Below are 11393 nucleotides of genomic sequence, written 5' to 3' on the forward strand. Positions count from 1 at the left end.
GGAGGGAAGAGTCAGTGGGTTGGAAGCAAGTGACACCATGTCTGGACGAGCCATTGATGTGTACAAATGGGTCCTGGTACAAAAAAAGTTTGAGCACCACTAATCTAGTCCAACACCCTGCCTGAGGCAGGATCAGCCCTATCCAACCCATCTCATACAACCATCATCTAGAAAACACCACATAAAAGACTACCTTCACTGCAACCTGCCACAGGAAAAGCAGGGGGAACCACAACAGCTAATGTCCACCCTACCCCTGTAAAATGTTGTCAATATACACTCAAAGGTCTCTCTCAGAGGGAGAAGAATCTGTGGAGCAGGGTGATTCGAAACCATTGCCTCCCCCAACCTGAAACAGTGAATAATGAAAAAACTTGGCAAGTGGGTTACCCATCACCTGACTCCCTTTAAACAAAAAAGATGACAAACAACCCCCCCCCAAAAAAAAAAAACCCACCCAAAAATATGTGGACTCTTACAGGGATTCACCTCTTTATTTACTTGCATCCCAAACCCTGCTGGTCTAGTGCAGCAGTCTAAAACTGGGGTTGGCAACATTTCCATCATAGGATGCTATCATGCAACTGCAAAGCTTAGGACCACGGGCAGGAGAATATCTAGCTTCCATTGAAGTCAGGTTTAGCAGCTGGCCACTGCAGGGACTTCTTACTTCATGCAATAGATCAACAAGGAATACAGAACTACTACTATTTCTTTAAGATTGGCTTGAATTCCTCAAGTCAGGATAGCTACAGGGGGGCAACCTGCAGAGGCATTGGATCTAGTCTGTAGAGGAGGGGCTTGGTTTGCCATGACTTGGTTGGGGAGAAGAAGGGTGACCAGTTTCTAGCATAGGCCCACCTAGGACCCAAACTGGGTCATTCTGCCCCACTGCCAGAAAAGGTTTACCAAGCCCAGTTTTTAGAATGTGGCACTAAGCCACTGCATTCCTGAAGGCCAGGTGAGCCTCTAGGGGGGGACCTCAAATGCTTTTTATTTATTTATTTATTTTTACTTATTCCTCTGTGGGGTTTATAGGAAATAGCTTGCTCCACATAAATTATAATTGTTTATACTTTTGCAGTAGCAATCACAGGTTAGGCCAGGCCCCTCTCTGTCTGTTATCTGGGTATCATACAAACCAGTGCTGCCTGTTCCATGGTCAGGTTTACAGTGACTAAACTGGCACCCCACCTGGGCTACGCTGGATGAAGAGGGTGTGTGAACACCCAGCAGGACTACAAACAAGACCTGTCAACGGACAGGTGAGCTCCTTGCAAGACAATGGCCATCCATACCTGAAGAGGAGATGGGCACCACCAGGTCAACTTGCCCAAAGAATCACTAATGATGCACAACTCAACTAACCTCACGCAGAGTGGAGAAGCAGCAGCCTCAGGACTGATTTGAACAGCAATCAGAGAAAAGAGGGTATCTTTAGGGTTTTCGGATGCAATTTTGTAGCGATGGATCCTCGTATGGATTTTTTTGAAGGGAGACAAGAGGCAACCCCTTTGCCAAGTATCTTAACTATTCACAAGACCTGTTCCAATTTCAAAGTGGATTAAGCCAAAAGAATAGAATTTACCTTTAAAGAAACAGCTGGGTCTAGCTTCTTAAGACCTCCTATCACCCCATTATTGAAACAGGCAGAGCTGCTTTTGTGAAATCATTGCTGAATCTCTATTGGCGGGGGGCAGCAGAGAATGAAGAAAGATGTCCCATCTTCCTCTCTATGCAGACAGATGGAGTCTGTAGTAGAACTCCCCTTCCACAGTTCAAATAAAATCAGGGCTGTCTGCTAACACCAGCCAAAGGGAAGTCATGCAAGCATAGCCATATAGCTCATGCAAAAATCATGCTGCAGTTGTGCCAAAAGGGGAAACAGTGCACCCAGGGAAGCACCATTTTATTTGTAGGGTTGGCAGCAGTCAGCAGAAAGCGTAGGTGCATTGCCATCTATCTTGTCAGCTGCACGGTGACTCAGAGCTAGTGTTACCCTGCCAACAGAAAGAAGGGGCTGTGCTGCCACAAGGGAGCTAAACGTAAACTCAATTCTACTTACAAAACTAAAGTGTAGACTAGACCTGAGCATCTATACAGCTGGACGCACACAGCGCTGGAGTTACCTGGCCTCAGCAGTCTTTCCCACCCTGAGCAAGGGGGCTGATGATCTCTGAACCTGATGATCTCTGAGGTCCCCTCCAGCCCCTAACTTCTGTGAATCTCCTCACACCCTTTCTTTCTTGCTTTTCCCTGATAAAGACAAGACAAACTAAATGGGGAAAGAATATGGAAGTTTGGTCTTTACTAGCAATAGATCGCTGAAGAAAAAAAAAAATGTTTGGGTCTCTGAAGGATAGGTGATGAAATGAGAAAGACTGCTTACTAGTTTATAAAGCTTGTTCAGGGGCAGCAGGGTGCTAGAATAGGAAGCAGCAGTCCTGAACCCCCAATTTTTGCATATCCAGACAAAGGGAGGAACCAAAATTGGCACAAAGTTTCTTAGATTGTATAGGATGGTTTAGAGAGGGCTGATCCTGCCTCAGACGGAGTTGGACCAGATGACCTCTGGAGGTCCCTTCCAGTCTTCCTTTTGTATGACTCAGAGAAACCAGGATCCAGAAAAAATAGCATTTTCTCAGTGATGGTATTAAGCATTTCTTCCATTACTGTTTAAGTAATGAATGCAGACACAGCAATAGTGCAGCATTCTAAAACTGGGGTTGGCAATATTTTTCCTCCCCACTCTCCCCTATGTTGGTGCTCTAGATCAACAACCAAAATTTACCACTTAATATTTTATGTTGACAACAGCACGTGCTAATAGATTGGAAGCAGGGACATTCCCTCCCCTCGAGCAGATTATGATCCCAATGGAATCAAGGCACAGAGTTGTGTCAGCTATGTCCATTTGCAAGCAGACACCTGTATATTATGGAGGGGGTTTATTGCTTGCTAGAAGCCAGAGGCTTTCCACATCCTTTTTTTGCCCATAATTTGACAAAGAACAGCGTAGGCCTTCTGACCTTTGAGTCATGGTTCCTTCATGCTCCCAATGTTTCCCAAGATAAGAGCTATGAATCTGTTTTTCTTAGGCAGCAGCTAAGTTGCATGAAATAAAATCTATAGTGTAGGAGTTCCATTTTGAGGAATTGCAATTTAAAGCAGTTAATAACAATAGGCTCATCCAAATAATCTACCAGTAATGAAGCTTGTGAAACAGTTGATTGTCTTTGAAGGAAGGAGCAGAAGACTTATAGGAAATAAGAAAGAAGAATCCATACACTCTTTAAGTCTGCTCCCCCCTGCTGTAATTAAGAGTCCTTGACCAATCTGCCTGTGTGTGTGGGCATGTGAGTGTGTGCAGGCATGTGGACATAAATAAAACTATGAAATGCAAAGGAGAATCCACCTATAAAACCTATCCATCCATTTATTATGGAACAGAATTCTGTGGCTCATACATTTTTTAATGCTAGCATTTACTCCATCCAGTACTAGAGGTTACACTTCAAAACACACTGATTATCAGCTCAAGAAAGCAGCAACTAAACAATGCATCCAATTAGTTTTAGATAGAAAAATTTTTTACTTTATTTTTGATAAGGGCATTTTTAAACAAAAAATACAAAAAACCCACTTAGAATAGCCAACTGTCTCATTAATGAACACGGGTTTTGTATACTATATATTGTTGCTCAAAAAATCAGAGACTTGGTGTCCATTTTGAATCCCAAAACTGCTACAAAAATAATACAACATTTTGAAAGCTATATTCTAAATCAGAGAAAAAAATACTAGGGCACAAATGTTGTAAACTTTAGATTTCCATTGGACTCAATGCAGGAGTTTTGGGGGGGGGGGGCAGGGGGAGGAAGGCAGAGAAAACAGTGCGTATCAACATTTATATGACAGAGTACGATACTGAAAACGTGCTGGCCAAACAAGGACTTTGGCAACTTGCAACCACACTGTGTCAATTAACTTTCTGCAAACTTGTTGGAGAAAACCTTTGTTTTAATCAGTTACTGTAATGAAGATGGTGACAATTGGCCACTGTTCTGCCTCTAGTCCCAAACATGGTTTTGATTAAATGACTGTATACTGAGCAGATGTGGTCCTAACCTCATTGCACTTACTTAACTCTCACTGGTCACCACCTCCAGTGGAGGACAGGAGAATTGACTTCCCTGCCAAGCTGTTCAAGTCAAAAGGATGAAGACAGAGTTTGATAAGCTATGCCTACATTTGTGTGAAATCCTAGCAAATCAGACCTCTTATCCAATAACACAACAATCCAGGGAATCCCAGAATTTGGGTGGAGCGGAGGAAAAAAAGCTGAGCTAATCAAAAAAAGTTTGACTTGCTGATGCTCTAATTTTACAGTAGTGCTCACTGGAACAGCAGTGACTGTTCTGACTTGTACCAATTGGCCTTGGTCCTGGGGGGATAACAGTCAGAGCTTGTTTCCTAAACTTGCCCCCTCTCCTATGTGTGCTCCTACAGCATAGGTACTGAATTCACAGCTCTGAAGAGGGGGGTTGGCTGCCATATGTCCAGAAGTGGCCTCCACTACCTTTGTTCCACCAAAACAATGCATAGAGCAAAACTATGACAGTTCATCTACCTTAAAGTATTAATTCTAGTCACCCAAACTTAGCGAAAGAGTTTGATTTTCAGGTATTAAAACTGGATACAACTGAATTATGGCAACAAAGAAAAGAATTAAATGCTGAAGGTTCAAATCTAAATGTTTTATTGACAGAATAAAACGCAGGAGAGATCACTGCAAGTGTCACTGAGAAGTTTTTCCTAAACCTCAGAATTATGAAAATCTTTCTTCCAAAAAACCCCCAAAGAAACCAAAACTCTGCCTCAACTAATTGAGGGGTTATTAAAATACCATTTCCTTACCACTGTAGGTGGGGCTCTATTATCCATGGTATGCGAGGTTTATCCATGTCCCAGAAGTCTGACCAGTTAACTTAAAGGTGCTTCAGTACAAGTTTAATTTAAAGGAGTAAACAAAAGCTAGGAAAAAACCTCTGGTTTATTAATATTTTAATTAATATAATTAAACTTTTCACCTATTAAAAAATACACAGCACAAGTTTGGTTTTACTTTTTTGTCTATTTTATAAAGAAAACACAAAAACGCTTAGACCCAAGATTTTACCTGCATATCATGGTCTTAAATTTACAGCATGGAAGTCACATTAAAGATGATAGTACTACCTGTCAGCAAAACTTATCTTCCCCAGCACCATTTTTTAATTGGCAAACATTTTGTTCATTGCTAGTTGGTTCTGTATAATTGTGATAGTGGTCGCACAGAACATTTTGACATCTGCACTAATACAAGCTGTTATATTATTTATGTAGTGAACATTTATTTCTTATCTGATGTACTTTATGTCAGCGTCCACCTTTCTATAGCATGACCACTATTATTTGTAGTCTGTTACCATCATGTGAGATTTCAGACAGCATTAAGAGGTGTTTGCAATTGAATGCATTAATATTATATAGCCTAGGTAGTATCTCATTGCAGCACCCATAACAATAATACTCAACATACTGCTATTAACCTGTTTTCCCAGTGTTGAACATTTTTTTTTTAAACTCTTGCTATATGTAATAAAATATCAGTAAAGAAAAACATTTGCCCCTATAATGAGGCACATTTTGGCATCTGTGCTAAATGCTGCTACAAGGGCAGGCAAGTGCAAGTCAAAATATGAAAAGGAGCGTCATGATTTAAATCACATTCATAACTTTTTCATAGAAAAATATAAATATAATCCCTGAAATGTAGGACGAAGAAGAGCCGGCATTCATCATGAATTCTAGTGTTATTACCATAAAAAAGCAGGCTGGCTTTTCCTTTTAAGGTTATGTTCCACAAGCTGTGTTGTCTAGATCTCTGTCATCGTCGTCATCGTCATCACCACCATCATCATACCTTACAGTCCTCCTACCCCCATTTCTAGTTCTTATTTTAGAACGTCGATTAGCTCTTTTATATTTGGTATAGTCCAAATCATCAGAGTCATTTTCCTGATTAAGTTTAAGACGTTTCCTTCGTTGGGGCCTTCTCGAAGGCTTCGACACATTGGAATTTGAAATTCTACCTCTTCTAATCACTTTTGTTTTTCCTTTTCTTTTTCTCTTTCTTGTTTTTGTGACAGCACTATAGTTGCTGTTACTGGAATCAGTTTCAGATTCTAAATGAGAAGAGCAATTCAAGTTGGCATGAAGTCCAGATTTTGAACTTCTAGCAGTCCTGCATGGTTCCATGCTATGCAACACAGTATTGCTATCCCCTCTCTCTCCCGTTTCCACTTCCAATGTGGCCTTTACACCACAGGATTTCACTCTTCCATGAGAAGTTCTAGCTTTTTGATTGGTCATTGCGCTGCCTGACTCAGAATCTGCTTCATCTTCAGAATTGTTCACCCCACCACATTTGTTTGTTGAAAGCGAGTGGCTGGAAGGTTTCCAACTGCCCTCATCCTCCGACTTGATGCTTTTGGAGACCTTTTCTGAAAATTCTTCTGTGGAATTCTTCACATTAAGAGATTCACCATAGGCAGTTTGGTATAACTGCTTATAGTTTTTACTATGCCTTTTGTTTTGTGCCACTTTCATATCCGTCTCAGACTCTGATTTTCCTCTTTCAGACTCACTAATATATTTTCTTTTAGTAGCAACCAAATCAGGGCAAGAACGTTTTTTCTTGTTGGTATATTGCTCTTTTGCTTCTCTCTCACTTTCAGACTTCAGACTAGTATCCATCTCAAAGCTGTCCATGGGTCTTTTCCTGGAAGGTGCAAATGCATTGCAATGGAGCAGTTTTCTGCTCTTCTTTCCAGTGCGTGCACTTTCTGAGCTGGAGAGCTGTTCCTTTGTGTCACTCATTTTCTTAATTTTATTAGCAGCCAAAGTAGCACTTCTCCGTGGAATTTTTCCAGTAACAGTTCTGGTGTTCCATGTCTTAACAGCCACGTCTGTATGTTTCTTGTAATTAATCATACTTGTCCTGGTCCTGAGCGCTTCTGTATTTTGTCCAATGTCCTCGGAGGCCGTTCCTACAAAATAAAGATTTCAAAGTTCTTTTAAAATAATGTATAATTTTCTAAGAAAGCCTGTTTATTAGACAGTCTGTACTACCACTATTGAAAGCCCAGAAAATACATGCATTTTCCCTTACGTCTTTTCAAAGCAAAAAACATTGCCTTAACACTTTTGTGAAGACATTTAAGTCAGTAACCATCAGGTAGTTAATCCCCAAAATCACTACTTACCTACAAGAAGCAGCATGACCTTCATACTATAAATATATATTTCAGTATTAGAAGTACCACTTTTTAAAAAGTAGTCATTTTAAAAGAAATCATACACTTTTCATGAACTTACAACAACTTTGTTCTGCTAATGCAGTGATAACTACTGAGAAAGCAAAGAAAAATTACATTATTCTTCCAGGACACCTTTAATAGTTTATGAATTTGGTAAGTGAACAAGGAAGTCAAAATAAAAGCATTTCTGCAAACCAATGACTTTACCATGAATTAGTTAAGAGATTATCCTATCATCACAGATGGAGAGAAATCAAGATACAGAAAATGTCTATACTGTAAAATAACTCAGCAAATTCAGACTGCTGCTCCTCAACTCTAAACCCAGCACAGTTTGTTAACAAGGTATTAACATACAATAATAGTACCCAGCACATACTCACAACTGTCATCAAACTGTGAGATTGTTAGGTTCTCCAGTGCTACTGGATGCACAAGGAGTCATGACGGCAAATTTCCCCACTGTGTTGTGTGATTAGTAGCAAGCAGCTGGACGCAAAACCAGTGTCGACGGTGCAGTTGCCACGGCCACTCCACCCAGCTCTGTGGAGCCCCCCAAATCGCGCGGGCCCAGGGCAGTCACCTCCATTTAATAATAGGGATATAACTAGGTTAACTTGAGCATCTGATAGATAGCTGCTATCCCTATTATGAATTCCTGAGTAACAGAAGATAACTATTTTTAGTATTACTGTATTTATCCATATATCACACCCTTCATACATAAGCCTTGAGGAGATAAGGCAGAATAAAGAAAATATTTCTTCTTTTAACCAAACTGCCTAGAACCAGGTTTCATTAAGACATACACCCCAATTTTCAATCAATAGTTTTTTGGGGGGAAAGATGGGTGAAGTATATAAATAAGGTGCCTGCTACAGACCACCAGGCCAGAAGGATGGGGTAGATGAAGCTTTCCTCAGACATATAACAGAAGTTTCAGATTACAGGCCCTGTTTCTCATGGAAGACTTCAATTACCTTGACATCTGCTGGGAGGGTGATACAGCAGTGCACAGGAAACTAGGAAGTTTTTTGGAGAGCATTGGAGACAACTTCCTGGTGCAAGTGTTGGAAAGACCAACTAGGGGCTGTGCTCTTTTTGACCTACTGTTCACAAGCAGGAAATACTGATGGGGGATGCAGAAGTGGATAGCAACTTGGACAGCAGTGATAACAAGATCAGGTTTGGGATCCTGATAAAAGGAAGAAAGGAGAACAGCAGAGTAAGGACCCTGAACTTTAGAAAGGCAGACTTAGACTCCCTCAGGGAATGGATGGGCAGGATCCCTTTGGCAACCAGCCTGAGGGGGAAAGGAGTCCAGGAGAATTGGTTGCATTTTAAAAAACCTTACTGAGGGCACACGAACAAACCATTCCAATGTGCAGGAAGAATAGTAAATATGGCAGGTAACCAGCCTGGCTTAGCAGAGAACTCTTTGGTGAGCTTAAACAAAGAGGAAGCTTACAAGAAGTTGAAGCTTGGACAAACAACTTGGGAGGAGTATAAGAGTATTGCTCAGGCATGCAGAAATCAAACCAGAAAGCAAAGCACAATTGGAGTTGAAGCTAGCAAGGGATGTGAAGGGTAACGAAGGGTTTCTGCAACTATATCAGTAACAGCAGGAAGGTCAGGAAAAGCATGGGTCCCTTACTGAATGGCGGAGGCCACCTAATGACAGATGAGAAGGAAAAAGCTGAAGTAGTCAGTGCTTTTTTCACCTCAGTCTTCACAGGCAGAGTCAGCTCCCAGACTACTGCACCTGGCAGCACAGTCTGGGGAGATGGTGACCAGCCCTCAGTAGTGAAAGAACAGGTTAGGGACTATTTAGAAAAGCTGGACGTGTATAAGTCTGTGGGGCTAGATGCGACAGCAGAGCCACTGGCTATTATCTTTGAAAACTCATGACCAGTGGAGGTTCTAGACAATTGGAAAAGGGCAAATATAGGGCCCATGTTTATGAAAGGAAAGAAGGTTCCAGGGAACTACAGACCAGTCAGCTTCACCTCAGTCCTTGGAAAGACCATGGAGCAGGTCCTCAAGGGAGCCATTTCCAAGCACCTGAAGTCAGCATGGATTCACCAAGAACAAGTCATGCCTGACCAACATGGATTGCCTTCTATGATGAGATGACTGGCTCTGTGGATGTGGGGAAAGCAGTAGATAGGATATACCTTGATGTTAGCAAGGCTTTTAATACCGTCTCCCACAGCATTCTTGCAACCGAGCTGAAGAAGTATGGTTTGAATTAACGGACTGTCAAGTGGATAGAAAGCTGGCTGGATCATCAGGCTTAACAGGCAGCAATCAATTGCTTGAGGTCTAGCTGGCAGCCAGTATCAAATGGAGTCAGTTTTGTTCAATATTTTCATTAACTATCTGGAATATGGGATGATGTGCACCCTAAGCAAGTTTGTGGATGACACCAAGCTGGGGGTTTAATAGATATGCTGGAGTATAGGGCTAGGATTTAGAGCGACCTAGACAAATTTAAGGATGGGGACAAAAGAAACCTTGTTATGTCTTGTGCCGCTGCTACTTGTCCCCACATGGCACAAGACAAGACATAACATGTTCTGGCACATGGCAGGTTACCCGGGTGTAGTAGGGAAGGCTGGGGCTAGCAACTGTGCTTGTCCCAGCAGTCTAACCTGGGTTCCTAAGGGCCTCTAGGAGCTGCTGCTGAGGTCCTCCTGCAGCAGGCAACCTGGCGTGCAGCTAGAGCACGGCTCCAGTCAGCCAGGCTCTGGTTTTGGACAGTGCACACTACTGCCATGTGCTCTACCCCACTTTTTTGGCATGGGTGCAGTGTATGTAGTAACATGGAAGTCAACAGTGAAACACCCCAAAGCAGAGATTATAGCCACACTGCATGCACCAGCGTGCACATGTATGGTAGGACTATAAACCATTACAGAAAACAGAAGACCCAATCCTAAACCACATAAATACATGTCCTCATTAGGCAGAATAATCCCCATTATGTAGAAATCTTTTCTATTTAGTACAGCTAAACTTAAGTAGCTTTTCAGAAGATGTCCCATTTAAATGAGAGCCCCAGCCACTGTCCTTATCCCACTTCAAATAAACCAACTGAGAGAGTATGTACAGAAAATCTTATCTTAATGCTGCTGCTAAAGCCATACTTGATGGTACAAACTAAGGCAAACAGAAACGCTTACATCAGATATAACAATCCAAACAGTCAAATGCAGTAATTGTGATGTAATTGGGTTGTGTAGGCAGATGGAAATCCAGACCAGAAACTCTTAATTTACTATCCAAATCATCAGTTCCATACAGAAGCTTGGTATTCCAAGAAAACACCTGGTTTTCTTCAAGTCTCAAATAGCTTCCAGAATCTCCCATTTCTTTTTTGGAGAATGGGAATTATTAACCCACTGTTTTCTGTGTAGGGAAACAACAGACAATTTAGGCGTCTTAAATCCTTTGATGTTTAGCAGATTTGAAGCACAATACCAAATTTAAGACTGTGAGCTCTCTGGGGCATGGGCTATCTTGTTCCATGATTATAGTGTCTCTCATAGTTGGGTCTTGGACCCTGAACAGGGATTCTAGGTGCTATAACATCTCAAATAAATCAATAATAATAAAATAGCTGCAGACCATTGAAAAAGAGTATCAGATAACCACAAATAAGATGCAGTAACTTTAATTATCGCAGCCCCTGAAACTATGACCCAATGGAATAGTCCAAATATGCAGGAGCACATTTGTCACCAGACTAAAAGGGGAATGGAATGCACTTAAGTTTTTCCTTCGCACTGCAGAAAACCAAACATCACCAGCATATACTCTGGGGACAGAAGCAGAATAAGAAAATGAAGCACCTATAAGGGAAATGACAGAAGTGATCTGCTCTTGATTTTGGGCCCCAAAAGGTCAAGTTGATTTCCCGTAAGCTACTTTTAGGGAGTATGCATGAGCTGATCACCTTCACCATCCGCCGTAAAGCTGGCAAGTCAGTCAGCAACACAGAAGTCCTTGACTTCAGAAAAGCCGACTTTGACA

General features: G+C 41.6%; 1 protein-coding gene across 5 annotated transcripts in view; it reads right to left on the reverse strand.

Annotated features, from left to right (window-relative positions):
• Positions 1–3410: 3410 nt before the first annotated feature.
• The window catches only part of BRWD1 (bromodomain and WD repeat domain containing 1), a 94045-nt gene continuing 86062 nt past the window's right edge, over positions 3411–11393 (reverse strand). For 4 of the 5 annotated variants that reach the window (XM_019528948.1, XM_019528947.1, XM_019528950.1 and 1 more), the window contains one exon: positions 3411–7091. In XM_019528948.1, coding sequence (XP_019384493.1) covers positions 5896–7091 — 1196 coding nt within the window. In that variant the 3' untranslated portion in view covers positions 3411–5895. The remainder of the gene's footprint in view (positions 7092–11393) is intronic. The other variant, XM_019528951.1, reaches the window with a different exon arrangement.

Source organism: Crocodylus porosus, unplaced genomic scaffold (genome assembly GCF_001723895.1).
Source record: "Crocodylus porosus isolate Cpor-Errol unplaced genomic scaffold, CroPor_comp1, whole genome shotgun sequence".
Taxonomy (NCBI): domain Eukaryota; kingdom Metazoa; phylum Chordata; order Crocodylia; family Crocodylidae; genus Crocodylus; species Crocodylus porosus.